Below are 21,879 nucleotides of genomic sequence, written 5' to 3'. Positions count from 1 at the left end.
AACGCAACCCTTTGCGTTATACGTAAATATCTTGATTTCTATTATTCATTAAGTTTTGTATATATGTCCGTCTGTTATTCATTTCGAATGTGATTTACTAGTAGATAAAAAAAGAAACACACATACAAGGCAAACTCATTATGATAAATATGCATAGGAATAATGGAATACTTGAAGTGCAATTATACATAAATTAAGACTGATTTGTGCATCAGAAAAGTATATAATTTAACAAGAAAAAAGATATAGTTTAGTATATAGTCATATTTAAATTGAAAGATCAAAAATAATGTCATACAATTGTGAAACCTCCGAGTCAAATAGACAAAATGATCTTTCTGCTTTAAAATGATTATTAAGGAAAATTTCTTTAACTCTCAGAATATGATCAAGATTCTTTGATAGAAAGTCATTGAATTTTCATTTCAATATAATGAAGTATTTTTAAGATGCTTGGGTAGCAATTTAAATAGAGAGAACATAATTTTATTAATAAATCATTGTATTCATTTATTGCCAAAGGGTAGCTTGTTTGAATTTAGCCTACTTTACAGTTCTCAAACGAGGTCTTACTTTGGAAGTATATATTTATATTCGGTTATAGCTATATTAGCAGGGTTGATATTTTTCTTCGGTATAACCTCAATTTACTTAATTTTCTTTGTAATATATATACTAGTAGTAACATGAATATCGTTTTTGGGGGCCTTTATAGTTTGTTGTTCAGTGTGAGCCAATGCTCCGTGTTGAAGACCGTACTTTGGCCTATGATGGTTTACTTTTACGAATAGTAAACTTAGATGGAGAGTTTTCTTATTGGCACTCAAACCACATCTTCTTATATTATTCTGCGCATTATTAGTCAATGATATGATCTAATTATTCAAGCATTTTACTTTGCAATGACTACAAAGGTGATAAATTTTAATATATACAGTCTCCTCCACTAATAACTACTGTTTCCTTTGAATCCTAAATAAGAAATAAAATAAAACAAATGTTTGCGTTATTACGCAAATGTTTGCGTTATAAAGTTTGCGTTATATCGCAAAGGTTTGCGTTGTAACGCAAAGGTTTGCGTTATAACGCAAAGTTTTGCGTTAAAACGCAAAGATAGGAAGAAAAAAAAATGTGTGGCGCTAATACGCTTCCGTAACATTGTGTGTTTTTCTAATCTACTATTTTTTTTCTAATAACTTCAAAAGTCAGGATCACCGTCAGCGTTTGATGTTTTTATATCTTACTGTTTTGTTATCAGGGGATTTTATGTTGATGGCAGACCTGTCGAGTCTTGGCTAAATGTATTAACAATTTATTCACTCAGGCCTACGGCTTTTCTGAACTTGAATTACAATCCAGTCTATTGTTGAAAATCATACGTTGAAATCTTGATTTATGTGAAGTTTTTGTGTCGTCGTGTCGCCGGTTTCATTGACGTATACCCGTCTTCTATGATGCATATTGTATCAATTTTCTAATCAAATATTTTGATTTTAAGCATTTTCTGCAGAAAAAAAATGCAAAGATGAAAAAATTACAATCAAAGTATTGTTTTTTTTTGTGTACAATAATAATAATCAAGATCCTATGGTCAGATAACATTTTTTGTCATGTATACTTAGTATAGTAGTTATAATTTATTTACGGTTCAATTAAAATGTTATTGGTCTCGTGAGCAAGATAAAAAAAAAATCGTATGTGATGTCATAGGCCAATTTCTTAAGGACTATGAAATGATGTTGTCAAAGAAAAATCAATCCAGTAAAGACTGTCTTACTAAATTTATCCCTCATTAATTGAACATAATCTTAGACCGAATTTTCAATCTCAACCTTTAGATCACTATTTATTTGCGAACGGTTATTATAATTGGAATGTTGTTTGTCATTATTATCAAACCATGGCCGAAGATGGACACAAATACACAGCGAGGTGACGAATTTAGTTGTGTGTTTTATGACGAGACAATATTATTCATGAATCATCAGAACAACCGGTCAATCAAAGCCTTTATTTCTCACAATTCTCTTGTAACACTCCCTGAATTACAAACTCTTTAGAACGATTCAATTTTGCAACTTGGATGCAAAGTGAACAATTTTTTTATAAAATAAAAGTAAAATTGCAAAAATTCCATACTCTCAATAAACTACAAAAAGGAAAGTCTTCCAACAAATAAATTGAAAACACAAACACATCAAACGATTGGGAAACAATTCACATTCCTAACTATCATTAGCTTTCAGGAAAGATCAAGCGATTCAGACGCATATAACGTATAGTTTCTAATTTTGATTTTTTTTTGAAACGTCAAATATCCTTATTATTTATTTTCCGAACCTTGTGATACGTATTCAAATCTATTTTTAGGGTGTGCTTTAATTTTTTTCTCTCTCGCTTATTTTGTATGTTGATATAAAAAAACCTGCACTTTCTGGACAGTCAGTAGATATTTAATACTGTACAATATAAACGACTGCAAAATAACCCAATATTAAACTATAGCTGACAATCAGCAATGATATCAGATGAAATAATAAGGTCAAGTGATGAACTGATCTGAAACAATAATCTTTTCATGCTAATAATGAAGTATAATTCTAATGAGGTAAACCCTTAATCTGACATGATGAGGCACAAGGAGACAGGCAATCACCACAGTACACCGATCAATGACCAAAATCAACGAATCATTAAAACTACATGACATCCTAGAAAAACTGTCGGATTATTTTCTCCTCGTTACTCCTATAGCTGTATATTGTAATTATTGAAGTTCTTTATTACGCGTTTTCTTTGTTTCAAGAAATTGTCTAGCTGTTTTCGGGTTGTATTAAAAGTTTTAACGATAGTAATCTCAAACGACAAAGGTAAATACCTGAAATCTTATTACTAGAGAGAAAATAATGAACAAATGATGAAATTTCCATCGCGTTCGAGTGTATTTGTGACATTTGTTACTTCAATTAAATATTTTCTTCTCAATTTACTTGATGACTTAAATGTAGCCATGGATCTTTAATATGAATCAAAACTGCTTGATAACGGAAATAATTATTAGCAGACCTGAGATAGGTGTTTTACCTGATACCTACCATCTTGTAATGTAAATACTGATATGTAAAAGTATTTAGAAATAAAGCAGTGTTCTATGAATACTATATAAACTCTATTGTGTATCTGTTGTTTCAAGGAAAACATTGATTTATAGGTATATAGGTAAATTGTGATGAAATGAGGAATATTCCACGTATTTTGAAATACTTTTCCATATCAGTATTGACCTAAAAAAAATGTAGGTATCGGGTAAAATGCTTTGGTTCATTTCAGCCATTGAGTATGTCTAAACACATGTTGTGTTTCTATCATGTGAGCAGTTTTAACCAGGACAAACGTATTTTCCTGTGCTCCTAAATATCTTATAAAAGTGTAATTTACTACATCCTAAAGTTAAAGAAAAAGTTTGAAAGAGTATTCAAAGTATGATTTTGAGTAAGTTAGCCCAGAATCATCAAGAATTAGTTGATATTGTTGATACCGAGGACGATCCACTCAGTCAGAGTTGTGCTGTAGACTTTGTTCAAAACGTAATGGCGGTAAACCCCCTTTTCCCAGTTGAAGAAAAGTTAAACCTGGTGAGTAAAACAGCAATTATTGAACAACAACGAACAATTATACAAACACCAAATAAACGTCCACTTTCAGAATCAGAAAACGATGAAGAAAGAACCTGTCAAAGCAAAAAGAGTAAAAATGGCATCGAACACACCCCTTTTTCCGAAAACAATATATTGATAACAATGATCAGCAAACTATCAAACAACCTTGATAATGTGGCAGAAAGGCTTGAAAAGAGAATATGTGATATTGAAAGTAATGTTGAACGCAAACTTACTGTTAAATCTAACACCGTAATAACAGACCGGATAAAAGGGGAGGTCGAACAGGTACGCTCTGAACTAACGATAGAATTAGACACTATGAAAGAAAAATATGAACAATTAGATAAATCATATAGTGAAATTGTCAAAAATGGCTTGAGTAAAAAAGAAGAACAAGACACTAGTAAAGTATTTATAGCAGTAGTGAAAAATCTTCCGTGTGGCAAGAACGAAAATTCACATGACACCGCCTTAAGGTCACGCATTGAAACGATGGTCAAGGACGGATTGAAAATCCAAAACATAAACATTAAATCAGTTGAACGTAAGTCAAGTTACAATGAAGCGAAGCCTGGTATTGTGGTAATTGAATTCGGAGACTTGAACAGTAAACAATCTGTAATGAAAGTAAAAAGGGTGTTAAGAGCAACAGTCAAATACAGATCCGTGTACATTGAAAACCACATACCCTACGAAAAAAGGTTGATAGATCGGAACAATTATAATCTCTTGAAAGCAGTAGGGAAGGAAGAGGAGTTTGTATCGGTTTCAGGTCACATTAAGAAGCGGGGAACTGTAAATGTTAATAAAAATGATTCAAATGACAGCTATAGGAAAGACAACTACAATGAAAGTTACACTCAAAACTACTCCCGTGGGTCAGGGTATAGACAGAATGGTTCTACAGCTAAAAGCAATGTTAGTAAGAGAAAAACACAAAACTTTAATAACAATCAAAGAGATCAATGGTGCGCCCCTGTTCGTGGTAGGACATGGTAATACCGATGCGGGTTATGGAACATAAATGGATGGTCAAAGAATGTAAATAGTGACAAAACATTTTAATTGATGCATGTTTAAAAAACTTAGATCTTCATATGATAGGGATAGTAGAAACATTTTTGGTGAATCATAGTATTTGTATTGATAATTATAAATTGTATGGTAATAACCGCATACTAATCCATACCCGTGCAAAGACAGGCTCAGGAGGAGTTGGCCTATTAGTGAAAGAGGAATTACTAACTACTTTCAACATTGATATTGAAGACGAGTCAACGGATGGGATAATCTGGATAAAATTTGTAGAAAAAAACAACGATAGTAATAAATTTTATGTTAGTGTTGTGTATTTACCGCCTGAATTTTCTGCACGTTCAACAAATGCTTATGAATTCTTTGATACACTTATGTCTCAAATATACTCTATTCCGAATGGATGTCCGTTTTATATTTGTGGTGATTTTAATATCAGGATTGGAGATATGAAGGATTATATTCCAGGGGTAGATAATTTGCCAGAACGTGAAGTAATTTATTTTAAGGCAAATAGTTATTGAGAAATTTTTTGTGAATTTTTATCAAATGTTAATTGTTGTGTTTTGAATGGTCGTTATCACATAAGTAACGACTACACATATGTGTCAACAAGGGGATCTTCAGTAGTTGATTTTTGTATTTTTGTATTACCCCATTTGAAAATATAAATAGTTTTAAAAAATTTGAAGTCATTCGTGCAAGTGAGTTAGCAAATAAAAGTTTAACAACAGGATCAATAGAGCCAAAATATATCCCGGATCATTCAGTTTTATGCTGGGAATTTGAAAGTACAGTATGTGAAAATACCAATAAGCAAAGTTTAAATAGTCATGATAATAGAAGTAATCATATTGTTTATAATGTGAAAAATATTCCTGATACTTGGATGAATGATGAAAATAGTATTAATCTTATTAATTTATGTATTGCAAATATAGAAAGTTGTAATGGAATTCAAGTTGAATTAGATAATATATATAATGATTTTATTAATGTTATACATAATGAGATGAATGATAAATTAGACAAAAAGATAAAAATTATGAACAGTGTGAATAACAAAAGGCGCCGCTTTAAAAAACGATGGTGGACCGATGAACTAACTGTAAAATGGAATCAGGTATGCCTGGCAGAAAAAACAGTATTTACATTGTACCAAAGTTAACAGTAACACACATTTACGACAAATTTATGTTAGTAAGCGAAAAGAATTTGATAAACTAGCTCAACAAAGTAAACGACAATATTGGTACAGTTGTCAAGAGAAACTTGTAAATTTAAACAAAAATGATCCAAGACAATTTTGGCGTAAAATAGGCAATATTGGTATTGGTAATGACAGACAATCGAAAATTCCAAATGAGATGTTGCGAAGTGATGAATCTGTTACAAATAACATGGACGATGTTTTACAAAAATAGAAATACAGTTTTCATGGTTTGTTGAATTCTGATCCAGATAACCACAAGAATTTTGGTGTTGAAAATTTAATTGTAAAGAATGATATTTTTTGTAATGATTTAGATGATTATATATCTTTTGATGAAGTTTATAAGGTAGCAATGGCAGCCAAAACTGGGAAAAGCCCAGGTGTAGATTGTATTCAGGCAGAATTATGCAAAAATTATGCAGTTATTTTTACTTTAACTAAATTGTTTAATGTTTGTTTTAAATTTGGCAAAGTTCCAAATATGTGGAATAAAGGTATTATTACTCCTATACCTAAATGTTCAACTACGGATCCCATATATATATATAGATCCATTATCATATAGAGGTACTACCTTAGCACCTTGTGCATATAAACTTTATTGTGGCATTTTAAATAAAAGGTTAACTGAGTGGTTAGACAAAAGGGATATAATAAATGATGAACAAAATGGGTTTATTAAAGGTAGAAGTACAATAGATCATATCAGTACATTAACATCTGTTATTGAAACTAGAAAAAAATGTAAGCTGTCAACTTTTGTATCTTTGATTGATTTTAAGAAAGCTTATGATTCTATTGATAGAGTTTTGTTATTTAATAAATTAGGAAAACTGGGTGCTAGTACAAAATTTATGTATGCTTTAAAGGCTATTTATTCTAATGTAGAATGCAGTGTCAGATTAAATGGTAACATGACTGAGTGGTTCAATGTAAATACTGGTTTAAAACAAGGCTGTGTATTGTCAACAGTAATGTTCAATATATTTATTAATGATTTAATTGAAGAGATAAAGTTGTTAGACATTGGTATTACTATTGATGGTGAAAAATTATCTATCTTGCTGTATGCCGATGACATAGTTTTATAAGCAGAAAATGCTGAGGATTTACAAAAATTATTAGATGTTTTAAATGTGTGGTGTAATCATAATAGTTTAAAAGTAAATTTAAGAAAATCAAATGTTATACATTTAAGAAATCCTTCTGTAGCCAGATCAGATTTTCAGTTTAGTTTAAATGATGAAAATATTGAGTATGCTTCAAATTACCAATACTTAGGTTTATTGTTAACAGAGTTTTTATACTACCAAGTAATGGCAAAAGCTGTAGCCAGGTCAGCAAGTAGGGCATTAGGTTTACTTATTGTTAAATGTAAAGCACATTGTGGTTTTCAGCACAATATCTACACAAAGCTATTTGATACGATGGTTTGGTCAGTCATAAATTATGGCTCATCTATTTGGGGCACGAGAGATTTCTCGTGCATCACTGCAGTACTGAATCGCGCCATGCGTTTCGACATTGGTGTGGGTAAATATACCCCAAACGATGCTGTGTCAGGTGACATGGGCTTGAAACCACCATGTGTTAAACAGTGGATAAATATTTTTAGACACTGGTCCAAATGTACAAAAATGGACAATAATAGAATTAATTATAAAGTTTTTAAATGGTCAGTGATGAAAGGTAGTTGTAAATTAAAAAATTGGTGCTACAAAATAATGGGGATGTTGAAATCCTTTGATTTTGAAAGATATTGTAAAATAAATGAAAATTTTCTTGATAGTTATAGTTTATCTCAGTTAGAAGAGAAAAAATTTGATAAATAGAAAAAAGACTGGTGTACAAGAATTTTTTCATAGAGTACCGGTTGTAAATTGAGAACATATAAACTTTTTAAACATACTTATAACACTGAGCAATATTTGCTACAGAAAATGCCACAGCGCCATTGTAGTGCTTTTTCAAAGTTTAGATGTGGTGTAGCACCATAAAAAATTGAAACTGGTCGATATGAAAGGAAAAATCTAGACGAAAGAGTCTGTTTTAACTGCAATATTTTAGAGGATGAAAAACATGTACTTTTAAATTGTCCCTTGTATGAAGATCTAAGACACACTCTTTTTATTGATATATTGTGTCATAATGATATGTTTTTAAACTTGTCTGATGAAGAAAAATTTATATATATGTTTAAAAATACCAATATTTGTAATATTGTTGCCAAAACGTGCAATAACATTTTAACAAGGAGAAACAGTAGTATTTTATATCATTAACTACTGTATTTGTAGTATTTATAAAATGAATAAGTATTATTTGTATTTTAATAGTCTCTCATAATTCTTTTAAGAATGACACATACATGTATTTAATTGTTTTAAATATGTTTACTGTATAATTAATTTTATAATTGTATCTTGTTTTAATCATGTTGTATGTGGTGAGACTTTAATAAACTATTGAATCTGAATCTGAATCTACTAGAGAGAAAATAATGAACAAATGATGAAATTTCCATCGCGTTCGAGTGTATTTGTGTCATTTGTTACTTCAATTAAATATTTTCTTCTCAATTTACTTGATGACTTAAATGTAGCCATGGATCTTTAATATGAATCAAACTGCTTGATAACGGAAATAATTATTAGCAGACCTGAGATATGTGTTTTACCTGATACCTACCATCTTGTAATGTAAATACTGATATGTAAAAGTATTTAAAAATATAGCTGTGTTCTATGAATACTATATAAACTCTATTGTGTATCTGTTGTTTCAAGGAAAACATTGATTATAGGTATATAGGTAAATTGTGATGAAATGAGGAATATTCCACGTATTTTGAAATACTTTTCCATATCAGTATTGACCTAAACAAAATGTAGGTATCGGGTAAAATGCTTTGTTTTATTTCAGCCATTGAGTATGTCTAAACACATGTTGTGTTTCTATCATATGTTTCTGTTGTGTTGTAGTTCTCTTATATTTGATACGTTTCCCTCAGTTTTAGTTTGTTACCCGGATTTGTTTTGTTTCTATCGATTTATGAATTTCGAACAGCGGTACATTACTGTTGCCTTAATCTAAACCTATTTTTAAACATCTCCTCAGGGTGGTCATGTTACAGTTCATGTTTTACCATGAGTTCGGCTCTACATTTTCCTCTTGAAGGCGACTCATATTCTGGTAGTGGTGAAGAATCATGCCACCACACTTACCATCTCTGAACTCAAATGTGTTTAAAAGTTAAAGAGGTGACTAGATTTGTGACGCATGCTCTGATTTCTATAGGCCTTCCATCGATTGTCCATATATATATTTATAGATAAAAGGTTAACTGAAATTACGAAAACTTTTGACAGTACACAGTACAATAGATCACACACAAAAAACAAGGAGTTTTAAACTTCAAGAGCTGAATTAATTTATCAGGTACAAACTAATTACAATTAATAATACCGACACCATCTTAAAATAGACAGACTTTCAAAGACAATTCACAATAAATCTACAAATGATCCACATATCATGTAGACGTAAACCTGTAAATCGTCTAGAGTCTATAGAAAGTGTAGATAAAGTTAACAGAGAACTCAATGATTTAAAAAACAAATGACATTAAAACGACTAACGTGATAAAAGGCAACCACTAACGAGACTTCTTACTTGAGACCAAACATAATTTAGTGTTGGAATACAATTTGATTGAACATCTCAGAAAAGTCATAAATTTTATTAAAGAAGGGACAATGAAAAAAAACAAACAAACTGAAAGGCACTTACTCTACCTCTTACTTATCTTTTGTTTGTATCATGTGTAGTAATAATATAAACAGTCGTACTTTTGCACTATAAGAATAAAAAAAAATAAGCAAAGCAATACCACCAATCCTGAAGCTTTGTTTGAAAGTAATACAAGTTGATAATTTTTATACACTTAAGGTAAAGTTTCTCCAAATTATTTTATTCGAACTTTTTGCATCCAATCCTTTGTTTTATCATTGAATTCCGATGTATATATTACATCCGGGTCATCATCCGTCTGCTTCAATGATGAACTACCTACCTTCTATGGATGAACACATTGCGACAAAGATACATGGCAATGTGATAAAAAGATTCTGGTCATCAACGTCTGTGCTGCTAATTATTCCTGTCTATTAAGAAGAATAGTGAATATCTTGATGAGTCTGACCTAATACCATTCATCATGTTTTATCTTCTTGTTTTTTCAGAGTGACATTCTTCTGAGAGTTTCTACGTAGAAGAAAAAGCCAATTAACAAGTACGATGGTTGCACAAAATCTCTGATGAGAATGATATATTAGTGAACTATTAAGGAAGAAAACAGTTATATTGGATTGTATGCGAAGACCTCTTCACTCAAAATACTGTGATAATTAAGTCGTATATACACTACAATGCATTACGAGGATTTAGTTGTACTGCAAAACAGCAGTCATAGTTCAGATTTATACAACAGTGTAGGTGAGACCAACCTCACATGTGAATACGAGTATTTTTCCCGTGACGTCAGCATACTTTGGGAAGTTATTCTAAGTCCGATTGTCACCTTGATGACAATTTGTACAAACCTATTTGTGATATGTATATTTACAAGTAAAGTCCTACGGTCGCCAACAACAATCATTTTGATTGGTCTAGCCGTATCGGACTCAATGTCGTCACTCTTCGCCAACGTTTTACATCCGTATTTTTACTTTACAAGTGATAATGTCAATAAAGTACTTCCATATCCTTTATGCTCGGTATACATGCTGCTTCAGAACCTAGGCGTTTCCTTTCATACAGTGTCCGTATATCTGACAGCATTTCTAGGCATACAGAAGTTTAGCATTGTGGCTTTTCCTTTCCGGTCTAGGAGAATATTTACAAAAACAATGTCGTACTGGGCTACAGTTATTATATACATAGTTGGATTTGCAATATTCTCTCCGAATTATGTAGTCTTTGAGTTTTCCCGCGCCGCAGATGTCGAGTCGTCGAACTGTAAAGACTATACAAAAGACCCAGACTACTGCTTGTTTCGCCATGCCTCTTGGCTGAGCGGTGGAACATTGAAACATTATCATATGTACTATTATATGACAAGATGTATTGTTATCCAGATTATACCATGTTTCGTTATAACATTTTCTACTATATATTTAGTTCGAAGTTTAGTTAGTAACAAAGTTTCCATGGCAACAGCAGAACAACATCGGCGGAAGCGTCGGTTGACAATAATGATAACATTAATTGTTGGAATATTCCTAATTGTCGAGCTACCTGGGGCCATATTTTTCGCCTTCGACTTTCACAGATTTCTGACTGACCAGATTGTAATTCCGGAGGATATTGATCACTTATCCGTCCGTATTCACAACTTCCTGTTGTGTCTTGGTTATGCCTGTAATTTTTGGATATACTTTGCCTTAAGTGATCAGTTCAGGACACAGATAAGGAAAAGTCTACGACGTTTACATATAACAAAGACAACAAATACGACAAGAGTTATAGTAACAAGATCGTATTAAATTTATGGCACTGAAAGCAAACATAGTTACGTGTATGCCATGCTTTATCTACAAACCTAAACTACATTTGAAATAGGAAATTTACTTTATGTTGTCAACCAATAAGGGTTGTAAGGGCGTCAATAAAGGCCAACTTTAGGAAAATAAAAAATCTTCACTATTAGAGATTTAGCTTATAATAACGAACAGCATTTACTTTTGTAGATACAGACATAACTATTGCTTAAATAAAGCTACGTCATTTAGACCCTGTTGTCCTATCAGGCAATATGGGATGCGTGTTTGCATAAGTGTTTTATAATAACAAAACATTGGCAATAAGAAAATCAAAACAAACTCCAACGAAACAAAACCAATAGAAAGCAACCAAACTACCAACCCATACTGAAAACAAAAATGTTACAAAGAAACATTTGAACTAATATACTATTTTAAATATATAAATAAGTTAATTTAAAGAATCGAAAAAATTAGAGCCGTTAGAACATTTTTTTATTTACGCTATTGATTAACAGGATCCGGATTTGGGACAGACTGACGAAGCGATATAATGTATCGATGTTAGACATGTTTTAATTACTCAACTCCTTTACCCATGACAGTAGTGTAACTGCACAACATAGGAACAAACTTTAAATAATTTGGAAAGGTCACATCAGATTTCACGAAAGACTAAAACAACTAAGAAAACAAATGCAGGCGACACAAAGCACCAACCTAGAATAGTGTTACTTTCAGATATTAAACAAAAACAATAAATAATGTTTTCCCGGACTAAAATATCAATAACATGTAGAACACTGACAGGAGACACATAGCACTTAACTCAGAGTACTATCATATACTCAAATAAGTAAAAGTCAATAACAACATATAAAAACAGAATAAAACGTGTTTTCAAAATTTAAAATACACAAATGTATCGTCGAATACACAGCCTTGGGCGATACACATTAAGCATATGGCGGGGTTTAACATGTTTATGGGTGCTTATTTATTTACGACAGGAAAGTCATGAATCCGAGTGACCCTGAATTTCTCAATTTGCTAATTACAGCGTCAGAGTAAAAACATCCAAGAAAGCCTTGGTGACAATTCTGGTCGAATTTAACTTTAATATGAACAGGATTCTAAAGAGGAAAGGGGAATATTATTTTCAGGTTGGTATATACTATTTTAATACTCATTAAAACTTTTGAAAAACAAAAAATGTAGCTAAATTCAAACGTTATTTGATATAACAGGAACATCTAGCAAACTAAGTTTCAAAACCTCATTCAAAAGAAATCCCAGAGATGGACCTCTTACCCAGTACAACCAGCATGGTATGATGTCAACATGAGACGTATGTTACTCAATGACGACCTCAGACGTAGCTACAGACTATTACTATGTCCTTAGCCACGATGCTGTTACTGTTTTCTTGAGCTAGGGCGCACTTTGTATACCCTTCTTTTAAGTCAATTTATAAAAACACTGTTATGTTTTATAAGATGTATTAGGTGACTTTTGAGATTTTCTTCAAGTTTTGTATTCACTGTGTGACAGCAATAAAGTCTAGCGAGAAACCAATTATCATGAATTTGTCATATATGTTCATAAAATTGAGAATGTATACCATTATGGAAGTACTCAAGTTGACTGTGAGTGAATGTTAAAAACAGAAAATGATCACTATGGCCGATTTAATGCTCACTTCACTGTGAAAACAGATGTACTTTAATCATATGCGAGTTTTGTAAAGCGATGCATATAGGGTTAACACCTATTCACAATGTGTATAATTGTGCCAAAATTGTCCACCTGGTCAAAGACTTTTATTTACTTTTCAAACTTTATTTTTGTTTTGTATTTTTCAAATATATATTTGTGGATTTGAGCCAACTAAATTTTCTGAGTGATCGAACAGTTAAACTGTTTGATGCTTTCTAGAGAGGAACACGCATGTAAGATATGAAACACCATGTGAGCTAGCAGCTCTTTGTTTTTTTTTTCTATGCGTAAATAGGTTTGCATCAACTGCTTACAACCACCAGTGTTGCAGAGAATAAACTTAGATTGATAGTGCTAGCTCACTGATGCTATTCCAAAAACATACAATTGTGATGGAGGACGTATTGTCCTTTTCACTTTTGTAAACTAACAATATTATCTATAAGTCGTAAATATTGATGCTGTGTTAACAGAGAGAAAAACAAACTCGTTATAGAAAATCATCAGAGTATACCCTTTATATAAATTGCAGATTCCTAAAGTCAGATAAAAATTTCGATTATTGATGTTTGTAACACCTCAAAAAACAATCAATCGTATGGTACGGAAAAAAAAAATGTATATTGAAAAGACTCAATGATTGTATTGTTTATAAATTAAACATGTTTCTGTTTCCTCAGGCAATTAAACTAATGCGTTTTGAACAACCATCAAGGCTCTATTATATTTAAATATTCACTTATAATTAGTAAAAGGGAAAACTGTCTTTTTATCGTATATCAACATGAAAACAATTAACAAGGAAATCAATGAATGACAAGTCTTAGATAATAAAGACAACCAAATAGCACACTGCCTGATACCTAAAAATCAGAATTTTTGAATGGAAGCTACCTGGATTTCAGGGGAGCAAGACGTTCAGTGAAAGACACTCATTGCAACACCTACACAAACCAGAACATTTTTCTGTTGGAGCTACATAAATTTCCAAGAAACAATGGTTTCAAAGAAAGACGATCTTTGCTGTGTGGTACATATAACAACAATAACGTTTTGAATGGGAGCTATACGAATTTTTGAGGAAGAAAGGTTTCAGTAAAAATATTGATTGAATGTGATGTCTATTGACCAGAACTTTTTTGAGAACTTAAAAAATCAGAATTTTTAAATGAAGCAACCCAGATTTCAGAGGAGCAATAATTTCAGAGAAAGACCATATTGATTGTGACACATATGCAAATCAGATAATTTTTAAAATAGAAGCTATCTTAATTCCAGATTAACTAGAGTTTTAGTTGAAAGATGATCTTGTGATAGCTAACAATCAGACCCTTGAAAAAAGTAAAATAAAAAAAATATACTGAACTTCGAGGAAAATTCAATACTGAAAGTCCTTAATCAAATGGCAAAACCAAAAGCTCAAATAGTTCAAACGAATGAATAACAACTGTCATATTCTTGACTCGGTACAGGCGTTTTCTGATGTAGAAAATGTCGGATTAAACCTGGTTTTAAAGCTAGCTAAACCTCTCACTTGTATGACAGTCGCATAAAATTCCATTATATTGACATCCATGTGTGAACAAAACAGACAGACACAATAGGTAAAATGTCACAAATAGGGATACAACAGCAACAAAACGGGGGTGATCTCAGGTGCTCCGAAAGGTAAAGCATATCTTGCCCCACATATGTCATCCGCTTTGTTGCTCATGTTGTTACAAAGCCGGTAAATAGAGTACATTGGTAGGTCATATTTGTGAAAAAAAGGAACGGGATTATAGTTACGACATAAGGAACATATCCGAAATCATCTGTGAAACGGATATTCCATAACGGTCAATCAACCCGTGATGACGTCCATACAATTTACGAAGTGTTGATGTTTTTTTAATGATAGTCATATGAATTTTACAGAGCGACAGAAATAACAGTAAAAAGACTAATTAACTCATGTGTATCAACTGCATTTCATTTAATTTATTTTGCCACTAATGATTACCATATAAAAATAGAAAGAAGGGCATGGTATATTTGTATGATATAACATCAGGTATTGACCATATTATTTTTTATTTGTTTTATATTTTATTGTTTCATGTCAGCAGCAGTATCGATACATATTTGTGCTTATTGTGATATTTTGAACATATTTACTATTCACTGGTCTTTGCTGCTTTTTGTAAATGAAAAACTAGCAGTCAGTGGGTTAATCTTATTAAATTTTGCAATTCTCAGTAGCATCACGACTTAACTAGATCTTCTATTATCGCTCTACTAAATGGTTTTCGTACCGTATATTGACCTGTAATCGCCTTGTCTGTTTTTTGTGTGTTAATTTGTGGTATCTGTAAACATTTTGATAAGGAAATCTAAACAACCTGAACAATTGCATCAGACACAATAATGAAACAATATGTTGATGCCAGATAATCACACATGAAAACCATGCTTGGAAATAAAATGTGAATACTACAAATTCTTTAAACATAAGATAAAGCTCTATCAGATTTAGTTACCATAAAAATAAATATTTAGATAATAAATTTAGTACACTCTTTGTTCTGTTTACAAACTGTCTTGTTTGAACGTTCAAAGTTTTCTTACATATAGATCTGGCATACTCTCTTGTAAATCTTTGATATAGTAGGCAAACTACTAATAATATGTGCTATAATAGTTTTCATCTTTGTAATCTATTGATCCGGGTTTGGCTAACCTATGAGTTGTCCATAACTTAATGGATCTTATTCTAGAATATAGAATCTAGATTATATGAACATATTTGAATATCTAAGGGCAATCAAATATCAGTAATGCGAGGTTAAACATTTTCTTTATCAATGATCAGAAGAAAGCTCGCGCAATATTCCAGAACCCATGGTTTGAAAGTATAGTTTGCTAGAGGGGCAATCAGGAATGTTAACCAAATTCAACACGAACTCATATCAATCTGCCGGTGAAGTGATGTGTTCTGTTGCTGTGTGTATGAATCAAATTATGCAAAGTATATGTCAAAAAGGTCACCACCAACGCTAGAATGCACATACACACCCAAGTAAAAAACAAGAGGTTAACAAACACCTTAAACTAACGACAGTTTTCTGCACGATATATCAATATGAAATTCTCCATGGCTTTGCAATGAAAATACCAATTTATGAATTTGGATAAAGTTTGTACAATAATATAACAGCCTGGTAGCATGACTTATGCCGTTTGTTTTTCTCTTTTTATCATGCTGGAGCCTAAAATAGTGTACCATACTCATGGGTTTTGTTCAGTGTTTATGGTCTTACGTTGACCTTAAATTGTTTATATCCTTGTTCTTTGTTGGTCTCTGGTGGAAATGTGTATCAATTCATTGATCGGCTATAGCATGCCATATCTCCTAAACTCATCTTTATACAGACGGTTTGATGAAATCATTTATTTCATAAGATATTTCACAGAACCGTCCCCTTTTCTCTTATTACACCTCTCTAGTGTCAACAGAGTATCCTTTGGCATTGCCGACACGATGGGTACCACATTGAAGGAACAGTAATTGCTTACCCATCCAAACACTTTAGTTCAGGTCAACTGGTTTTAATTAATTTTTTTGCTGCTCGATCTGTGTTTTTATTGTTTGTCTTTTCGTCGGTTTGATTTCTTTGTATTGTGTTTTGCTTTAATTGGACTTGTGATTTGCGGTTGCCTGATTAGTAACTTCTCAGCATTTTCATTTAGTTACTGTCAAATGTAATGCCACAATGATGTATCGTCTGTATTTTTATTTTAACAGTAAATTGCCAATTTTGAAATTTTAAAATGTTCAATGAACCATGCCGGAGAACAGATTAAACTTATCCCATTGAACATGAGACATGTCTATGCTTTAATGACAGCTTACTATCAAATATAATTGATTTACAATGAATAGATTCCCTTAACCTGACCACATTACGAACTTTCACATATACACTATGCAAAAGACAGGGGTAATGGAAATGCAGTTTATCATTACAAATATACTTGAGTGTCAAACATTATTTACCTACCATTATTGGTTCCCCTTAAGCTGACACATACACAGCAAAGTCTAAACAAAACTGATACAGTTACCAAATCATGAACGTACAATCTCTAATTAATATCACCTCTTAATTCAAAACTAAAACTGAGGGAAACGTATCAAATATAAGAGAAATACGACACAACAGAAACACAACATTAAAATGTACCACACACAGAAACGAACTATAATATAACAATGGCAATTTTCCTGACTTGATACAGGGCATTTTAAGAAAAAATGGTGGGTTAAACTCAGTCGTTAATATAAATAACCCTTTGGATAACGTAAACGAATAATTAAAATCGGGGATTGAAGAAAAATTAGCAAGTAAGCCGAATATTCAAGAACTGGAAACAGTAGTTGTGGTGTTCTTCATTTACCAAAGCGATACATACCATTCGACCAACTGGTTCTCAATTCACAATTCATAGTGTAAACTCGTATTTTCAACGGAGTTTTAGAATGTAAGCATACCCACAGCTGGTGCTTTTAACAAGAACATTTAAACCATTTTAATTTTTAAGTCTTGATTTACGTCATTCAAGACATTAAAACAAGATATAAAATCAGTAAATCATAACACTGACCTAAAATAGTTATGACAAACGTCATTATGAGTAGAGTACTAATAATAAAGATTGGTTTTACTGCCAGACGAATAAGAGGAAATTAAAAAGAATCTCAGATAAAGAACACAATGAATTTTGATTTACTTGGCATAAATGACTAAATTGTCCATTTTCAGAAATAAATGAAACCTCTGAACTGCAATAGAATTCATTAAAAACTATACATCGAATGGGAACATATTAAGTAACTACAAAACCGATATAATGAATTTTACATTTTGATAAAAATAATCCTATAATGAATAATCTACTACAGAATTAAGTACTAGTATCTAAATCAATCTCTACTTCAGATATCTACTAACATCAGCTAAATTAAACAATTATCTTCACATGTAAGAATTGAGCATTGATTCATAATGTTCTTGTCTGCCTGATGCAACTTCTGGTTCTCCTTTCTTCATTATATATTCCTAAATAGAAAACAATATATAGTTAATATAAAAATAATACACTAAAGCATCATGTTTGATAGTCACAAGTTAAACAGTAGCGTTATCTATTATGACACAGACGCATTGCACAAAGTGTTTTTTTTTAAATACTTTACAGTGACAACAAACGCCTTAAACGGCGGCTATTTTATTGTACAGTAGTAAATTTACTGTAGTAATAGAAGCATTAAACATGCACCTATAATGTTTACCTCGTTAAAATATGGTTTAAATAATATTTTACCGTGGTATCTATGTTATGAGTCAGAGAGGTAAGGATCTTTTACCATCGAAAAATACATCTTATCAAAAGGAGTTAGTTAAATTATATCACTTTTAAGTCAAAAAAAGGAATTGTCTTAATATTGTATAAGTAAGAATATTATTTAGAGGAGAATTAATTTTGATTCAACCGTATCGTTTTAGTGATTCATAAAACTTGGTTAGTGTGTTAACTAATCCAGGAAACACAAATAGATGTAAGAAGATGTGGTAAAAGTGCCAATGAGACAATTCTCCATCTAAGTAACAATTTATAAAAGTAAACCATTATAGGTCAAAGTATGGTCTGCAACACGGAGCCTTGGCTCACATCGCACAGCAAGAGACCAGGAACCCCCAGACATAACGAGTGTAATACCATTCAAACGGAAAAAACAACGGTTTTATCTATATGAAAAACGAGAATCGAAAAACACTTAACGTAACGGTACCCAAATTGCACCGAGTACCCAAATTGCACCTATTTAGAAAAACTAGCAGCGAAAATCTTACAAGATTTCATAGAGACTAAACAATTTGTATTTTTATGATTTGATACTAAGCACATCTTTCAACATAGGTAAAAATATTTAGATATGCACAAAACTTTCACAGTATTTATCAACAGATAAAGTATTTACTAAAAAAAGCAAAATGAACTCAAACGTCACCATGCGACGTCATCAAAACGTCATCTTTTTAAAATGAGCAAATACAATATGTTACAAGTATCCATTTAAAAAATAATGAAGAGTAAGCATGGACTAATATCCAATTGTTCAAAATATTTGAAGAAATTAAACAAAAGCTCTGTTATTAGACTTTTGACGATGTGAATTTAAGCATGGAAGCAATTTGGGTACTCCTCATTTCAGAATAATTGATGGTTTGGAGGTCAGTTTAGACCAATTTTTCTATCATTCCATATGGAATAAAAATCAAATTGGTGCACCTTTATAATAAAGAAGGATACGGCTACAAAATAAACACAAAATGGACATTTTTGTCTTTATCATAAAAAAACGTAGATGAAAAAACTGTCAAAATAGGTGCAATTTGGGTACCGTCACGTTATGAACCACATCAACAAACGACAACTACTGAACATCAGATTCATGACTTAGGACAAATGTCAGTATTTCCCATATATTTTCTCTGATTGATAACTCTCTGAACGACTACACAAACATTGTTTTTATAAGAAGATGGAGACCAATGACCATTTCCAAGAATTTGGCATAACTGATTATTTGTATACTTAATTTCTTCTTTGTAAATGTTACTCCATTAGATGAGATCAAAGAATAATTGAATATGTCATAAATTGTTATAAGTTACAATAAACGGTATCAATTTTACAGTACCATATGCGCATTTCGACAAGTAATGTCTTTTCAGTGATGCCAGAGGCCATAAATATTTGAAACTCAAAAATCTTATACAAATGGTGAAGAGCTGATTAAACAAAAAGACTAGAATTACAACATTCGCAAATATTTTCTAAAACGTTGATCTAGATATCAAAATTTCGGGAAATATTTGATAATTATCTGTCACTTTATCTGTAATTAAAACTAAAACAACAATGAACAAAATTAGATACCCTGTCATCAAGTAACGAATTGCAACATCTGAGAAGCAACGACATATATATCTAGCATATAAACTGACGGTTGTGACTTTTGGAACAGGATCGGTATTCACGTCTGGAGCAACTTAAGTCTCTCCCCATTTTCGATGGTTATAATTTTCAGCAGCAGTGTAGACTGTTGCTTCACTGATGAGTCTTTTGAAGACGAGGCGCGCGTCGGCGTATATACAAAATTTAGTCCTGGTATCTATGATGAATTTATTGTTTATTTGTCTTTTTGTCGTTTTTCCTTTAATGCCATGGCGTCGTCTGCGATTCAGGAGTGTATTTGGTATCTCCAGGCTGTCTTTTCCTTTAATGCCATGGCGTCGTCTGCGATTCAAGAGTGTATTTTGTATCTCCCGGCTCACTTTTAAAGTAACACTAGTAATATGACGGATACAAAGTGCTGGCAGATTATAATGATATCTGACATTTGGCGTATTTCAACAATTACTTATTTAAAGGCTAGACAACTCAGATTATTAGGCCAGTGAACAATTGTGACATTAACATAAAAAGTTGAACAATGTTAGTGTAGTATTCAAAAAATTCACTTATCACAAAAATGACATGAACTATTCATGTGTGAATCGTATGTATAGTTAACGTATGTCGATAGGCTACTTTAAAAACAGGAGTAATCACAAAGTGTGGAATGAAATATTTTGCTATGGAAATAGGTATCATGATAAAGTCATATGTTTGAATTTAACAACATTAAGAACCGATAACAATCTTACACTTAGTTGTATGCATTGTAGTTTACCTAGAATTTACTAGATTAAAGAGATAGCTATCATATTTGTATCTCTCACTCGTTAAATTGATATTTGTGAAATATTTCATTCACAAATTCGTTATCAGTAAACAAAGATATATTTAACACTTTTTTACTTTCTTAGACACATTATTCAATTGTGGCAAATGTTTTGTCCAACACAAAGGACAAGGTTCACTTACGGCCCAAAATGGCCTAAAATATCAACTTCATCATAAAACACCAAAGAGTTCACACATTTGTTCGTCTATTTCCAAATTCTTAATGCTCAATAAATCAGTTCTTTTCATAAAAGTACATAAAACTCTCTAAATTAGGCCCATTTTGGACGTTTTGTCAAATTATGCCAAAAACAATTAAATTGTTGGACAAAATTTACCAAAATTGACCTCAAATACAAAAGTGTATATTTAAGGGGTCAGTGCTTCAAAATGTTTTAAAGGAAGGTGCCAAAAAAGTATATTTTAGTCTTAACAGTATTATCACAAGTATTTCTATTTGAAATTTGCAAGTGTTAGGACCGATTTAAAAAACAACAGTAAAAATTTAGGGCCAATTTTATATCTGGGCGTCACTGGTGAGTCTTGTGTGGACGAGGCGCGTTTTTGGCGTATTAAATTTTAAACCTGATGCTTTTTGTTATTCATTAATCATGTGTTTCTTTGTCTAATACGTTTTCCTATTTATTTGTATTGTAGTCCTGTAATATTATGTTGTCATTTCTATGTTATATTTAACATTGCCATTACAGTGCAAGGTTTGGCATGCCACAAAACCAGGTTCAACCCACCATTTTTTCCTTCAAAAATGTCCTGTTCAAAGACAGGAATATGGCCATTGTTATATTATAGTTCGTTTCTGTGTGTGTTACAATTTAACGTTGCGTCGTTTGTTTTCTCTTATTTTTGAGTGTAAATTGAC

The 21,879-nt window shown here is 31.7% G+C and overlaps 2 protein-coding genes across 3 annotated transcripts in view; one reads left to right on the top strand and one right to left on the bottom strand.

The window, feature by feature from the left end:
• LOC139499100 (sex peptide receptor-like) overlaps window positions 1–11,698 on the top strand; it is a 58,013-nt gene extending 46,315 nt beyond the window's left edge. For both annotated transcript variants that reach the window (XM_071287796.1, XM_071287791.1), the window contains one exon: window positions 10,152–11,698. In XM_071287796.1, the coding sequence (XP_071143897.1) occupies window positions 10,338–11,453 (1,116 nt within the window). In that variant the 5' untranslated portion in view covers window positions 10,152–10,337 and the 3' untranslated portion in view covers window positions 11,454–11,698. The remainder of the gene's footprint in view (window positions 1–10,151) is intronic.
• Window positions 11,699–18,052: 6,354 nt separating this feature from the next.
• Window positions 18,053–21,879, bottom strand: part of LOC139499096 (xylose isomerase-like) — a 38,554-nt gene continuing 34,727 nt past the window's right edge. The window contains exon 15 of the mRNA XM_071287777.1: window positions 18,053–18,265. Within this exon, the coding sequence (XP_071143878.1) occupies window positions 18,182–18,265 (84 nt within the window). The 3' untranslated portion in view covers window positions 18,053–18,181. The remainder of the gene's footprint in view (window positions 18,266–21,879) is intronic.

The sequence above is a fragment of the Mytilus edulis genome, chromosome 1 (assembly GCF_963676685.1).
Source record: "Mytilus edulis chromosome 1, xbMytEdul2.2, whole genome shotgun sequence".
NCBI lineage: Eukaryota > Metazoa > Mollusca > Bivalvia > Mytilida > Mytilidae > Mytilus > Mytilus edulis.
The sequence above is the reverse complement of the archived record's forward strand: the minus strand, read 5'-3'. Positions and strand labels throughout refer to the sequence as shown.